Below are 17,083 nucleotides of genomic sequence, written 5' to 3' on the forward strand. Positions count from 1 at the left end.
CACATGTCGCTGAACTTATATGCACTGAAATCAGATTTTACTTTAATTTTAGACTATGTAGATGTATGACCCTTACATTTTGGTAAGGTGTTTTCCTAAGACTGTGCCTTTAAGATGGATTTAAAATCAATTGATCTGAAAAGAAATAAGAAGTTATTCCACCAAAGAGTAACTTGATTTCCCCTTCAGATTTGTTTAAATCAACTTTTAACATTTTGCTTTTAGAAAATCACTGTACAGTACACTGAACTGCATTGTAAATATTTACATAGTATCATCTCTTTTTCAATGTTAGCATATTCAATCATACAAGCTGCAATGTTCCTCAATTATAACAAATATCAATGTGTATTTATTTATTTATTCATTCATTTATTTACTTTTTTTGGCTACATACATTTTTGTGATTACAAAAAAAAAAAAAAAAAAGAAATTCTCACATCAACAATAGCCATACAGGATACACTAGAGGAGTACCTGCCAAATTTTGACACAAATCATTGCATGTTTTGACACCCTTAAATATTGCCGAGGTATCTTAAATCTTATCAGGATGTCAAACTCCAGTCCTTGAGGGCAGCTACCTTGCAAGTGTTGAATATTTCCAACTTTAAGACAGCTGACTCAAATTATTGGGTCATAGTGTAGTAATAGAAAAGCTGTAGGTCATTTCGGACCATAGCTTGACACTCCTGTCCGGAGAAGGTGGGCCTCTTCACTCAATGAACAGGTTAAACTTAAAACCAGTAAAATAAGGAAGATTAAGTAATTACAAGAGACAGTAATCCCACTTCTATTCAAGCATAACTGCAGCTCATCTGTGAAAAGACAAAAAGGGAGGGGAGTAGGGCATTATTTTAAAGAAATCACATAAGAGCACATATAAATTTTATTATCAAGGCAGTGTTGACTTTTTGGTGGTGTTTATAGCTACTTCACCTGGTTTTGTCTCTAGAAACTATTTTAAAGAGGTCATGTTGTATGAGAATTGTTGAATGTTTCGGTGAAACAATTCAACCACTGCACCATTATTAGTTTTATTGGATCAGTTAACAGAGAAGTCAGTCTGGAGGTGTGTAAGTGTTCACCTTATGAGTAAGCAGTGTTCAGAGAAGGGATGACTGACTATCCATTCCTCCTACTCAGATCTCCCAAACTGTGGTTAAGCAAAGAGGGAGCAGGCCAGTACTGCAAAAGCTCTTTCACAGGCTAAATAAGGCGAAATGCCTCCTCTGCACAGCCTGACACAACACCTCTCTCTATTAAGACTGTATAGAAATGTATGTGGATTTATGTGTTTGTATGTATGTAAGGACTTTAGACAGATAAGTCATCTGTATGTGTCTTACTTGAGGTGCTCTGTATTTGAGGCAGTAATTTGTTCCATAGGTGACATTTTCTAGTTCCCATCATCCTCTTTTGTTCTGGATGGTTGTAGTTCAGGGTGACATACTCCTGCTGCGATGCAGTGAACTCTGGCCAGGTACCACCATTAATCTCTGGATTACTGAAATGAAGGAATAAAATCACTGGGGTGAAGTAGTATGATAAAGATTAAGATCCTCACACACGTTGAATATGGAGCTGATCATTTTGTTTTCCTACCCAGTTCGAGCGAAGTTTGCCCAGTGTTTCATAAACTTCTTTGTCATGTTAACTTCATTCTTGGTGTATCCGAGTGATGGGTTCAAAGGCATTCCAAAGACAAATTCTATCTCGTAGCCATGCATAACTCCCATCCACTCTGGCCAAGTATTGATGGATGATCGATGGTCAAAAAAATATAAAAAGGTCTTTCCACCACGTTGTGAGTACCTGAAAAAATATTGTAAAAGTTAATACTTACATCTTCTACAAGATATCAGAGACATTTTCAGGTTTAAAACCAGGGTGCAGACGGAATAAAAGTTAATTCTTCAGATAAAGTTGATATTTTATTCTGAAAACTTAGTTAACAAAACTAGGAAAAAAGAAAAAAAAAAAGAACTATGCTAAGTTTTGTTAACTATTTTGATTCTGCCATTTTAATCATTACCATCTGAGCACTGGATATCTTAAAAACAAGGGTTTGCTCCTCACTTGTAAGCAAAGTCCAACACAGGACAAACAAACTCATTGTCTCCAACCAGACTGCCCAGTGAGTCCCGGTTTTTCATCCCGTTTTCCACATCAGTCCAGTCAGTGTAGTGAAAAACAGCTGCCTTTCTTGTGACATCACTTGCAAAGGTCATCTCTAGCTGGACACCTTCCATGAACTGTTTCCGGGTGATCAGACTCCGGGTGATGTTAACACCAGGTACTCCATAAACAAGAAAGTATGTGCCTTCATCTTTATTTAAGCCAATCATCAGCTCCTTTTTTGGGAGATTATTGCTAAGCAACAGCTCCTGCAAGGGAATAAAAATGAAAGAATGAAAAATAAAAGGTTTGTCACATGATATTAAAAAAAACAATCCGAAGTTACAACACAAAATTTCTCCTGTGAGCACAAAATTAAATATAGGCTAAAAGCGTGCTATTATTGGTCAAAGTAATTTTTACCAACACCAAAAGCCTGTATGCTCCTACAGTTTATCTAAAATAAATAGATCAAGTTGGTTTTAAAGGTAAGTAATTGACATTAGCATGACAAGATTATGTATAAAATGTACTTTATGTACAACTGACGTTTTAACATCGACACAAAACCAGATAAAGTCACACACAGATACCCACATCAACTTGAGCTGGTAGGAAGTCCCCATCAACAACAGGGACAAAGGGTAAGCTTATGAGTGAAGGCTGTTTCAGGACTTCATACTGCTTATTTATGATTTTCTGAGCATCAGCCTGCTGCAGACAAGTTTCCAGTTGAGCTAGATTCGAACAGCCCAGTAAATTCGCCAACATCAGGGACCTGGATTGTAACAAAGGAGAGGAAAGCAGTTGTTGGAGGAATGAAAAGGACAAATATTATGGATTGGGGACATTTTGAAAAAGAGCATGGTGAGATTTTTTTTCTTGTATCCAAACTTTATTAAACAAAGTAGTTTTCACAGTCATTAGGAAATCAGGACTTATATGTGTGTGTGAGTTTGTGCAATTCCCGTTTCACCTTTTAACTTTCACACGAACAAAAAGTCTATAAAAAAGTTATTTGCTTTTTATTCTGTTTGTTTTGAACAAGAATGAACAGAATACATGGTTTTAGCAAATGGTTGAAATGTAAGAAGAAAGTAATCATGTTGCTACAACAGTGAAATGGTTCAAATTAGTGTTCGACCCAAACACTTAGCTTGGGTTTTACATATCCAAACAGATTGGTTAAGATGGCTCCAGCAGGTTGGTTTTGACATTTTTTAAAGAAATTCATCAAAGTTTGCAAATTTGCCTCTACCAAATGGTTGACCAGGACTTTAAAAGGTTAATCAAAGCTCAGAAACCAAAAATTACTTTTCTAAAAATGATTTTAGAAAATATTCAGAATAAAATGTACATCTTTAATCACCCTTTTGCAAAAGCATTTGTAAAACAGCTTCTTTAGCAGCTATTAGTGTTGGATCATCTTTCACTGAAGACATAATAGGAGATTCAGATTAGCTGGGGATTATCTCTGTAACTATCATCTTCATCTTCTCTCTACACATATTCTTTACAGTTCAAGTTGGGTAACTCAGGGATGATGTAAGACAATCATTAATGTGCTTAGAAGTTGAACTGTCACCTTTGTCTCTGCTTCCTGCACACATTACTACAGTTATCAGATCTTTACACTCCAGCCCTGTGTGCCAAAGAAGTGGTTTGAAAATGTTGCTGCTGGCATAGAGGACATTGGTTCTGGTCCAAAATTTATGGTATATATATATGTGTATATATATATATATATACATATACCATCAGCCACCTCCTGTACATGGATGACTCAAGCTGAATGGTAAGAGTGAGCAGGACATCGAGTAACTGGTCCATACCACCAGGATCTACAGCAGGGACATCGGAATGTCATCCGGACTGGAGAAATGTGGGCGAATGATGACAAAGAGAGGAAAGGTAATCCACATGGAGGGCATTGCACTCCAAAAGGGCAGGATAACAGATGTGGAGTAAAGCTACAAGTACCTGGGCATACCACAGGCGAATGGCAACCATGACGAAGCCAAAAGGAAAGCTGCTACAGCTAAATACCTACGAGTGAGGCAAGTACTGAGAAGTCAGCTCAATGGCAAGAACAAGATCCAGACAATTAAGAGCTATGCCGTGCCAGCGATCTGATACCTTGCTGGGATAGTAAGCTGGCCAAAGGAGGAAGGACCACTGTTGTCAAAACACAGAAGCTGCTCACCATGCATGAAGGATTCCACTCCAAGTCCAGTGTCCAGCTATACACTAAGAGCAAAGAAGGGGCCAGGGATGAGTGAGCACTAAGGCCCTTATCCAAGATGAAACATCCAGGCTGCACGAATACATCAGGAAGAGGGCACTGAGGGATGAAGCACTTGGTGAATGTCTCAGACAATGAAATCTGGAGGAACACAAGATAGAAGAACCATCATGGGAGGAAAAGCCGCTGCATGGAATGTACCACCGGCAGATCACTGAAGCGGCCAATATAAACTAGTCCTACCAATGGCTCAAGAGGGCTGGGCTGAAGGACAGCACAAAAGCACAAATCATGGCAGCACAGGAGCAGGCCCAGAGCACCAGAGCCATCAAGGCCCAGATCTACCAGGCAGGATCCTCGGTGCAGACTATGTAAAGGAGCCCCTGAAACAATCCTGCACCTCACAGCAGGGTTCAAGATACTAGCACGCAATGATTACATGGAGTGCCATAGCCAAGTAGCTGGCATAGTGTACAGGAACATCTGCATAGAATATGGACTAGACACCCCTAAGTCCCAGCGAGAAACACCCCCCAAGGGGGTGGAGAGTGAGAGGGTCAAGATCCTCTGGGACTTCCCGATCCTGACAGATAAAATGGTGGTGGCCAATCATCCGGACATAGTGATCATGGATAAGCAGCAGAGGAAATCCGCAGTATTGATGTAAACATCCCCAATTATGGAAATATCAGGAAAAAGGAGCATGAGAAACTAGAGAAGTACCAAGGCCTCAAGGAAGAACGGGAGAAGGCCTGGAGGGTGAAAGCAACAGTAGTACCCAGAGTGATCAGAGCACTGGGGACTGTGTCCCCCACACTGGAGAAGTGGCTCCCAACAGATACCTGGTGAAACATCAGACATTTCTGTCAAGAAAAGTGCAGTCCAAGGAACAGCTAAGATACTGCATAGGACCCTCAAGCTTCCAGGATTCTGGTAGAGAACCCGAGCTTGAGAGATAAACAACCACCAAACCCGCCCTACACTGGGAGATGGGAGGGAAGGGTGAGAGAGGAGTTTATATATATATATATATATATATATATATATATATATATATATATATATATATATATATATATATATATATATATATATATATATATATATACCATTAAGATGTGGACATTGAAGTTCTACTATGGTCATTGTGCTCGCTCTTCAATCTCTCTACTGGTGCAAATCCAATTCCAATAATCCAATATATATATATATATATATATATATATATATATATATATATATATATATATATATATATATATATATATATGTGTATATATGTATATGTGTGTGTGTGTGTGTGTGTGTGTGTATTGATTTAGTATTAGTATACTTTGTTCAAAATTATTTTACTTTTACATACCCCAAAATAAAAAGCTACTGAGTTTAAAACCCTTCCTACAACTTCTTACATTTATGCCAAGAGCTTCTAAAGGGGGATTAATAAAACCATTGGATACCTGCTTATGAACTCTGGTGACACACATATCGAATAATTCCTATTTATCATTCAAAGCAACTATTTTCAGTTCTAGAATTGGTAATACACCTTTCCTCCGATTTATAACTCAACATAAGATAGTCATCTTACCTTTTAGGTCCCTTTAGTTTGCTACATGTTTTAAATTGGTCATTTGGAAATGGAGTAAAAGATGCAAGTTTGTGGCTTTTTAACAAAATAACAGAAAATTCAAAAAATATACTACCTTCTTTGCATTATGATCACCATTTAAAATTTTAATGTACAGTGCAACAAACTTTCTATTTTGAAACGGATTTGAATTTCGCACGCTGTTAAATATCTTGGTAATCTTTTGAAAGTGCAATTCACATAACCCAAAAAGCATTAATTAATCATTAATTCATGAACCATATGGAGAATCTGAAACTTTGAAGAATTTAATCTAAATGTATCTATGCAACTGAGATTTTTTCACAATTAAATTAAATTAATTCACAATTAAAAGGGAGAAAATCCGACATGAGACATGAAAGAAACATTTGAAGTGATATGAAAAATTCTGATTTTTTTAAAGGCGGTGAAAAGACATTCAGATTTTAGTTGGCAGATTTAATCCACAGAGGACATGATAAAAGTTCCACAAAAACTCCACAAAATTTTTATTACAATCCCAATTAATGATTGCTTTTTAAAAACCAGCTGCAATAAAAACACCCTGAACTTCTGCCCTTAAAATTTCATTTTGAAATTCATCATATACCTTAAAGGCCTTTTAATAAAAAAATAGAAAAAAAAATCTTTTAAATATAAGGTTCCTGAATTAAGATTATAAATACAGCCAGATAATGTTTTTGGAAATAAAGAAGGAAATAAATGCATTTTCAATACTTTATTATGATTGTATTATAATTTTTGTTTTTTGATCCCGCCTTTTCCTACTTTGTAATGCTTGTAATGTTTGATTTAGAACATTATGAATCCTCCTGGACATGAAATATGCAATAGAACAAAACTTGACTTGCTTTGCCTTCCAAATAAAATATGAGACTGAGAAGACATTTGAAATGTGCTAACAATTACTAAGCTCCCCAGTTATCAAAACCCTAGTATCAGTATCCAGTCTCCTGGTGACATCCTAATATAAATCTGTGTGTTCTCTGCTTACATGTGCTAACTAATGCTTTTCTTTATGAACTGTGCCAGTGGGAGCATGTAAATATTAAACAGAAGAAGCACCAGGATAGAACATTAGGAAACTTCAAATGTAATTCTTGTCTGCTCAGATGTAAAGTTACCTATTGCCACTACTTCATCTTCCCTAAGTATGTTTTGAACCGATTTAGTACAGTGCCAGAGAGACCCACCCTGCTCCCCAGTCATTTGAGTAATATACTGTGGTCAGCTGTAAGAAATGCAGCACTGAGGCTCAGTGGAACTAAGACACATTTTTACCCCCTCTGTATGATAACATACATCCTTAATCGCTTTGGTCAGAATCAACCTGCTGTATATGAATTAACTGCTTGTCAAATATTCTTGATTTTAGAGTTAAGAAAAAAAAATAAATGCAGACCAACCATTTGACAAACATAGTCATTGCCTGAAGGTGAGAAATACATAAACACACAATACCTATCCCAGGCTTCATTTGAGCTGATTGTTCCCCAAGGTGCATTAGGGGAGCCGCTCTGCATCACTGCCCTCTGAAAAAGATTCTGGCTGCCTGGAGAAAGCAGGTGGAAACCCACGGACGCTGAACCAGCACTTTCCCCAAATATAGTCACCTGGTTATCAAAAGATTTATTCGTTATTTGTTAAACCAATCTTGCTGTCAACTTTAAAAAAGGCAAGAAGAAAAACAAAAAAACGCAAAGCAGAGTTACCTTAGAAGGGTCACCGCCGAATGCAGCGATGTTATTGGCTACCCATTTGAGGGCCAAGCGCTGGTCCAGCAGGCCTGCATTGCCCCGGATGTCTTCATTGTCAGGAATCGACAGAAAACCTAAAGCTCCCAGTCTGTTTTCGTTGACCAACAGTTAAGGAAGATGGGGAGACCATCCAACATAAGATGTAACATACAATTCTTCAAGTTTCTACTGCAGTGTTTCTCAATCCTGGTCCTCAAGTATCACTGCCCTGCATGTTTTAGAAGTAATTCTACTCTAACCCACCTGAATTAAATGAGTGTTTATAGTGCATTTTAGTGGGTTTAGCAAAAAAAACTTGGTAAGAAGATTCATTAAGGTGTGTTGGAGCAGGATTACGTCTAAGGCATGTGGGGCAGTGGTGCTTGAGGACCAGGATTGAGAAACACTGTTCCACTGTATTACAAATGAGTACATGTGGCATTCGCCCTTTATTGTTCTAGTACAAAACATGTTTCTTTATGCTAACCATAAGTGGTTTACAAATGCATGGAATGTAAATACACAAGTTATTGACTCACATCTTCATGCTAAACATGACTTCTCACCTGTAATTCATTGAGACCACAACAACACTCTCAGATTCACTGAGGAAGTGACCTTGGTAGATGTCCAGGGAGGATGTTCCAACAACAAACCCTCCACCATAGATCCAAACAAGGACAGGAGCTGGTTTTGAGACCTGGGTTTTGTTGAAAACTGGGGTCCAGACATTTAGATAAAGACAATCCTCGCTCAAAGGTGTGTTTGGGTTCCACATCTCTGAACCATGGAACCCTGTAAGCAATATTTATATAGTGTTAAGAAAAGCTGATGGGGAATGTGCTTTAACAACTGTCAAACACTTCTACCACAGTTCCACACAATATTATGATCATAACAGTATTTCATACAAGGTGAATTGGCAAAGTAATGTTTAAAACTGTAGCTTGTTGTCCTTATAAAGGGAAAGGCTTTGGACCAAGCAAGCCTAATATTAGTACCTTATTTGCATCTTTATTTGTGGTGTTATATTAGGACTGGAATTATGTTAACGCATTTTAGACATGCCTGGCAATAAGGGCTTTCAAAAAATCCCTGACAGATGGTCGTGTCTATTAATAGTGTATATGCATTCCCCAGCCCCAGTTCATCTTTTGGGTGAGGGGGGGCAGAAAGCCTGAATCATTATAATGGTGGACATGTTTACATACGCTACACACAAAATGCACCAACATTTATTAAAAGTTTAGCTGTCCTTTAGGGAGAAAAATAAAAAAAACAAAAAATCTAAAAAACAAAAATAAAGATAAAATGTAGACATTGTTTAAATGGTGCTTTGTTCAGTACCGGAGTGATATGATTGATACATGTATTAAGGTATCATGGGTCCTACCTGGGAAGAATAAATCTGGCATCTGGTAGCAGGAGTTTGGAAATTTGGTGGCATCTTTCACACCCTCCCATTTCTCTACTGGCTCTGGAGCTTTGAATCTCAGTTTTCCGAGGGGCGGTTTTCCATAAGGAATTCCAAGAAATGCTTTAACTGCACCACCTGGCACTGACAGCAACTTCCCTTGCACTTTCCCATGCGTGGTGCTGATCTCAAGGTCATCTCGTGTGGCACATGATACAGTTAAGAAGCGAAGAAGGAGAAGAAGAGAAGCTAAATGTGTGAAATGAAAGACAGTCGCCATGGAAAAGCTGAGGAGGATGGGGTAGGGGTGGAGGTTGGGGGGGGTAAATGGGGTGAGAGGATACAAAACACTATTATTTGGTCAATGTACTACTTTTACAACAAATACATAGTGACCTATTGTGTTCATTATCAGCAATCAAGGGTTCAAGGATCAGGGTTGATTAGTTAATGTTTCATTCATCAATTTGTTTTTTTCCCCTTTTGTTTATGTCTGGGTGTTTTAAGTTCCATAAGGTCTGTTTTTAAACAGTCATTCTAGATGCAATAAATAAAATCCATTTAAAAGACAACTTTTCTGTCAGGGCTGCGCCAATCCAAACCAGCAAACCAGAGCTTTAAGCCCCACACACATAGCAAAGGCTGCGTGTGCAGCACGCACCCGCGTCCGCGTGCGGGTCTGCGTGTCATGCAGACAGAGAGGACACTCAACCCCGCTGCAAATGTCTGCGTGTGTTTGTGTGGGTGTTTGTTTAACTCTGGTTGCGCTTATAATCGTCAAATATCTGCATAGAGTAAAGCCGTAGCAGATTAAAAAGGTGGCACGTACAAGCAGCGCCTGCGCACACGTTGAGGAAAAGCGCTCTTACTATAAACGAGCGACTGAAATAAATAAAAAAATAAAAATAAAATAATAATAAAAAAAAAGAAAATAAAAAAAAGTTAGGAGCTTGTGTCGGCTAAAGATTTGGAAATGTCTTACCTTGTTAGTTGAAAGTTTGTGTGTGTGACTTGAATGAGTGAAGACAGGGTAGTTATGGGATGAGATGGGCGTGTACGCACGGTTTAGATTTTCCTTGGCTGTCCCATCCACCACTCACTGATCTGCTACTGCAGTTTCACTTGCTCAGTTAAACATTTCAGTTATGTAACACTATGGTAGCCTACCCGAATGATAATATTTTATATATACACATATATATATATATATATATATATATATATATATATATGTGTGTGTGTGTGTGTGTGTGTACAGTTGTGTACACACATAATAAGTTACTGCATTGTGACGGTAAACTTAGTTTAGTTGAGGGTTGCAAAATCCTTGTTTCTATTCTATTCTATTCTATCCTGTTTAATTCTATTCTAATCTAATCTATTTAATTCTATTCTATTCTAATTTGTTCACTTCTATTCTATTCTATTCTCTTTTTAATTCAGTGGCTGAACTAGTTCTCCGAAAAAGTGATTTTTCCTACAGATTAAGCTCAGCTTTTGTTGCATGTATACTTGTAATATATGATTTACTATTCACTGGTGTTTGTCACTAAGGGCTTAGCAGACTTTAAAGAACCATTTTAACTCTGATGACATGCCTCGGAACAATTTTCATAAATGAGAAAAGGTCTATATTACTTACTGAAATTGCATTTGAGCTCTTCCTATAATGAGGTTTTATTACTAAATGTGCCAGTGTACAACACTGATAAACAAACAGGAAATACAACTTGCAGTTGATTTGACGTGCTGGACTTGATTTTCTTGCGAGTCCTCCATGGTAATATAAGTCATTAGTTACCTCTTATTACATATCTTCATATGCATATCATTTGTTAATTTCCCACACTGTCTGCTTTTTCTGAGGCTCCACCGCTCATCCAGAGACCAAAAACTGGAGAGAAAAGTAAACTTCTTTGGAATTTTCAGTGATAAGCAAATAGCTCAGGATATGGTGACTATGTTTGTGCGTGTGTATGTATGTGTGTAAGAGAAAGAGCATTTGTATTCTCTAGCATATATTCATGTTATTTATAGCATTTCATATGTAAATGGATTAACAATATACAAAGCGTGCTTTACTGATGCAATGCATTGGCACAGCAGACTGAGACATTGATACAAGCTTTGCTCTATGTTAACCTAATTAATATGTTCACTTTGGTGGTTCATGAAGACTCAAATCATTTTAGATGTGAGAATATTTAGCACTGTTCCCAAGGCAATAATTTGTTTCCCTTTGCCATCTCTCTCACAGGTCTGCATCTTTTCAGTTTTTGTGTCTTTTTCAGCCTGTCAGTCAGCTCTAATTCTGGACATCAACCAGGGAGGAAGAGGTCCACAGGAGGTCTGGCTTTTTAGAGTTATGCACAGCTTAGTGGGAGCGGTGGACGGATGCACAGTTGGATGTGGGAAAAGAGACAGAGGCAGATAGAGAGAGAGAGAGAGAGAGAGAGAAAGAGATCAACCAGTTTGTTTTAGATACAAGCCAGCAACATCTACACCCTAACCACACACCATCAGGGATTAGGTAATTGAAGGAAGAAATGACAGGCATGTGGTGTGAGGCTTTGCGAAAATGTCTCTCATTTTAACATCATCAAAATAAGCTGTGGAGGGAAATGCAAGCGCCCATCCTTCTCCTCAAACACACAAGTTCATTTCACCCATGCCCCTTTAATGTCAGTCTGCTGTTATGAAGGCAAAGCTGGAAAACTAGTTGAAAAAAGGAGGGATTTTTCTTTTAAGCGAATCTTTTGTGTGTATGGTGTGTGTGTGTGTGTGTGTGTGTGTGTGTATGTGTGTGTGTGTGTGTGTGTGTGTGTGTGTGTGTGTGTGAAAGCCTGAAGCAAAAAGATAGCAAATATCCAATCATAATGTCAGAGAGAGGGATAATGGTTTATGTCATGCTCTTTCTGTCTTAGTTTTATTTGAATATGTGCTTTATGCCATATATGTCTGTCTGTAATTGAAACATTATAAAATGTAATTATTTTTCATATATTTAATGTAATTAACTGCATGCTCTGTGATCAAGTCATCTAGGTTATTAATACACATTTTTCACCGTCATTTAATACTTGTTAAATTTAAGTGCACATTTATGTATCATGTATATTAATGGCCATTCTTTCCACAGAGTATCCATCCAAATACTTGGTGACGTGTGGGTATCTGGTACTTTGATGGTTTTGAAAATTCCCGCAAAAAGAGAGCATAATGGTCTTCATGCCCACAGTTCAATCCGGCCTTGTGTATAAACTATAAGACTCTTTTTCTTAAGAAAACTGTTGAATAGAAAACTATTCTTCAGCCAGCCACTCCAGAAATATTAATGCAAGAACAGCAGATTAAAAAGGGAAGTGTGTTAAAGGTGCAGTTTTTTTTTTATAGCCAACAGTTTTTGTCCTTCACTGAATCATACTTTTGTAATTGGTAGAACAAAGGCAGGTAAAGCACATAGTGAGCAAAGGTTGATGGTATTAGTAAACTATTCAAATGTGAAATAGATGGAATGCTGTAGTTTCTGTCAGCAGTTTGCCCAGTGCACCACTAGAACTGCCTAGTGTAGGGAGAATACAACAGATAGTATTATGTTAAACAGAAACTAATTATGCTCGTACTGCTTGTCAAAACATAAAAATAAATTTAAATGAGCTTGCTTAATATTTATAACCAGCTAGATCTGCATTCAGTTATCTTGTAGCAATTATAGGATAGCTGTGTAAACTTATTTTCAGAAATTTCCTTTATGGGTTAAAAGCCCTGAATATTTGGTGATGTAAGAGTTCCATAGACAACCACTTCAGTATTTGAAACAGGTAACCCTGGCATTGTCATTCTGAAAATATGCCAAAGCTATTAAGTACATGACGAAGGCCTTGTCATTCCGTGAGCGGTGATGTGAAAAATATTTTTTTTTTCATTGTAAAAAAAAAAAAAAAAAAAAAAAAAAAAAAAGAACATTTATGCATATATTCGATCAAATTCCATACTAGATCCACTTTCATCAATTTCAAGACTCAAATGGTATGTCTCTCTTTAAAATAAACTGCCGCACATGATTCAAGTTGGTGGGCAAAGAAAAAAAAAAGGGTTTTTTTATTTATTTTTTTTTTTTGTTTTATTTTTTTTTTATTTTAGGTTTTCCATTCATGGTTTCAATTTCGTTCTCTGCCGATAACAATATCCGCCCAATATCTTACTTCCATCACTATGCCTGTGATGATGCGATTCTTGGAAGATTTTTTTTTTTTTTTCTGATGGCATAATAATTTATTTTTATGTCCTCTCTTCAATAATAGTGGTTGTATGGACAAATACTGCTGTGTTGGCTCGGATGCTTGTAGAAAGTTGTTTGGGTCATTGAGATTAAAGCTTTTCTAAATATTTCATGAACATTCATTAAATGTTGCAAACAAATACACAATGAAAAAAGCAACCAACCAAGCATTGTTAGCCTGTCTTAACCCTTGAAAGCCTGGCCCAAGAAAATAAAACGGGGCAAGAATCTATTTTTAAATAACCTAAAATCTATATTTTGCCCTTCAACAAAGTATATAAAAAATAATAAACTTTTATCATTTTTCTTATATTTGCAATTTATCATCTTGTGCTTTGTCTAAATTGTTGTATTGTATTATATTATTATTGTATCCACCAGAGAACAGAAGACAAGTATTGGATTGTGTACACTGGGTTTTGAGCCAAGTTTTTACTATAAAGTCATTCAAAATGTCCCAGACACTGTGTCAAATATGGCATTGGAGGATTTATTCTGTCATCATATAACCTTTCTTTACTTATGCAGAGAAATATGCAAAAAAATATCAATCAAAACACTAATTGTTCCTTATTTTTTAGGACTAATAAATCATTAAATCTCACATTGTCAAGTACCAGATGTCAAGACAGGGCCAACTGTCCAAATTGACCCATTCCCAACGACATCTTGAAGTCTTCCCCGGCAAATTTAAAGCATTATCTACACACCACCCATACACCATAATTCAGCAGAGTTATAATTTTTCCATTCCCTGTATTTGCTTTATCTAGTTTGATTAAGTAAATAAAAATGAATTGTGCATTTCACAAAACATGACAGTGCTCAGCACAGCGCCTGACACAACTCTGAAGTTAGCTTCTGATTTGCTGCACTTCTGATTAAACAAGCTGCATATAGTAGTAGTAAAGGTTTTCTTTTTTTTTTTTTTTTTTAACATAGTGACCATATCTTTGACCAAGGTTATTCATTAATTTCTTACTGCTTAGTACAATTCAGGGTTTCAGGAAAGCTGACACCAATCCCAGTATTATTCAGCTGAAAGGCAGAGTAAACCCAGACAGGTCGCCAGTCCAACACAGGGCCAAAACAGAGAGACAATCAACCATTCATAAACACACTCACTTCTAGTGAGAATTTAAAGGGACCAATAAATGTAGCATGCATGTCTTTGGATGGTGGGAGGAAACTGGAGCGACCAAACAAAACCCATGCATATTTGCAAAGAATATGCAAACGCCACATAGAATGGCCACTGTTCAAACCTCCTATTTGACTGAGCTATGAGCACTAACATGCACATGACTGGCAAGGTGACAGTGCCCAGAAATAATTCTCTCTAGAGATCCCCGCTGTAATTTGAGCTCTACATGATTCCACTGGTTTCTTGTAAACATTGCTTACAGCAGAAGTGGCCAACACTGATCATCAAGCACAGTCTTGAAAGTGTTGGGAGTTTCCCTGCCCTCTGCTTCTTTGAACAATGCGCTGCACAGATCTTTCCTCGATCTGCCAGGCATATCTATATTATATGTACGCTACCACTCAGAAGTTTGGGCACACTTTTCAATTAGATCAAATGGGAAAGTGTGTCCAAATTTTGACTGGAACTGTATAGCATATATATTGCCCAGCCTCCAGTCGCCCCTGGGTGGGATAGGTAGTTGTTCATCTTAAGCTTGGGTCTTTTATCCAAGTCCTGGATGCTAAAGGGTCTTGTTCAAAGTATCTGTTAGAGCCACTTCTCCACCATGGGATACACAGCCCCCACTGCTCCAATGACTATAGGGTACTATGGTTACCAGGCTGTAACTGAACCCGGATATCTAATTCACCATATCGGCTTCATGGTGTCACTTGATAAGTGACATTACAGCCTTTTAGAACAGGTGTATTTATACTAAATGTGACACTTAGATAAAGATTGACCTTACTGAACTTATATATATACAGTATATGCATGCAGACATACAGTTACATGTACAACAACCTTCTTTTTTCCCTATATTTTCAAGTATTTTTTTTTCTTTCTGTTCTTTTTAAAGGCAGAGTATGTAAAATTCCAAGGCAATTCTTTCCACCACCAGGTGGCAAACACCAGGTCGTGAGCAAAACCACAAAACTGCTACCTCCACAAACGAACACAGGTTGGCAGTAATGAGCAAAACTCACCCCTCACCCCTCCTCCTTTCCAGCTCCAATGAGGTCAAGAATAGCTTGTGAGCTGTAGCTCAGAGCCGCTCTGCAATAGGCTTGTACTCACCCTACTGGTGGAAAAAAAGTACTTTTTTTTTACTGGTCAGAAAACATTCAAGAAGGGTCTTTGTCATTAATTAAACTTGTAATTTAATAATGCATCAAATATGGACAGACTGGGACCTACATGTTTAAAAAAAAACTATCTAATTATGATTGTAGTTAATCTTATAGTTAATTTCTTTTTAAAATATTGAAAATCTTACATACTCCACCTTTAAAGTTATGCTACAATATATAACTGTTTATTGTGTTCATTCTTGCATTTTTTTACACAAAGCCTCTTAAACAAATCTATTTAATGTACACATTATGAAAAGAAAAATCATAATAATAAACTTCCAAGAGTGATGCAATAGATACATTTTGTACACTACTGTACAGGAGGCATAAGGGATGGTCAGTGCAGCAGTTTGTCTGCTACTCTACAAGTGACCTGATTATGTAATCACAGTGGAATAGGTTTGATCAGGACACATCAGCCCACATGACCTTTGTTTCTTTCCCTCTTTACATTTTTCAAATGCTTCACAAAAAAATTAAGCTTACTCTATTTTATCTTTCTTAAATTAAATTCAGATGGTTAGTATTCTAGGGCTGCACAACTGTTAAACAGTAAATAAACTAAACATTGCTGTTAGCTAAGCTGTTGATTCAGCTGAATTTCGCTGTCATAGATGGTACAATCCCTGGGCCTGTCATATACATTCATACACAACCAGAAACCCCACAGGGGGAAAAAAAAAAGGTTTTTAGACAATGCAGAATATAAAACAGTTCAGCAAAGGTTCAATTTTGATTTTTTATTTTATTTTTTTTTTTTATTAAGAACAATACTCCTCCCAGAGTTGATGTGCAGATATAAAGCCTATTATATAAGTAGTTCAGACTGTGAAGTATTTCATGGATAAAAAGGACGCCATTTATTTATTTATTTTTTTTTTAAATGTTATTTGTCTATTCTTCGTATTGATATTTTTCTTCCCCAGCCAGGTTTAGCATTGCTATGTTGGGACTGATGATTGTAATAAAAAGAAATAATAAACTGCTCAGAATATCAAGGGGAACCATATATACGACATGTCTCGCTTGGCAGAGCAAATCTGTCTCGCAAAATATACAGAGTGTCACTCTGTATGTTATGATGCAGGGTTACAAAAACGTCCATACATGTACTAATCATTTACAAATGTTTGTATTTGAATAAAGCAACGTCTTGCAACCTACATCTCTGACATAAAGCAAATAAATAAAATAATTCTAAAATAAATAAAACTTGTTAATATCATTTTAATTGAAAATGAATTGCACTTTAGTGGGAACATTTTAGCAGAGAACACCCTAAGTGTTTGGGCATGCACATTAAAAGGTCCCTATAATGCTAGTTTGAATTTCTGAGCTT

At 37.0% G+C, this 17,083-nt stretch overlaps 1 protein-coding gene across 1 annotated transcript; it reads right to left on the reverse strand.

Annotated features, from left to right (window-relative positions):
* Positions 1–345: 345 nt before the first annotated feature.
* Positions 346–10,177, reverse strand: LOC306760917 (cholinesterase-like). Its single transcript, XM_079246967.1, has 10 exons — positions 10,126–10,177; positions 9,123–9,430; positions 8,296–8,524; positions 7,706–7,838; positions 7,455–7,606; positions 2,716–2,896; positions 2,080–2,387; positions 1,606–1,815; positions 1,350–1,507; positions 346–818 (listed from the first exon to the last, which is right to left on the reverse strand). Exons 2-10 carry the CDS (start codon positions 9,421–9,423, stop codon positions 667–669), a joined length of 1,824 nt encoding a protein of 607 aa, XP_079103093.1. The 5' UTR covers positions 9,424–9,430; positions 10,126–10,177; the 3' UTR covers positions 346–666.
* Between the last annotated feature and the right edge of the window lie 6,906 nt (positions 10,178–17,083).

The sequence above is a fragment of the Telmatherina bonti genome (assembly GCF_933228915.1).
Source record: "Telmatherina bonti genome assembly, chromosome: 9".
Taxonomy (NCBI): Eukaryota; Metazoa; Chordata; class Actinopteri; order Atheriniformes; family Telmatherinidae; genus Telmatherina; species Telmatherina bonti.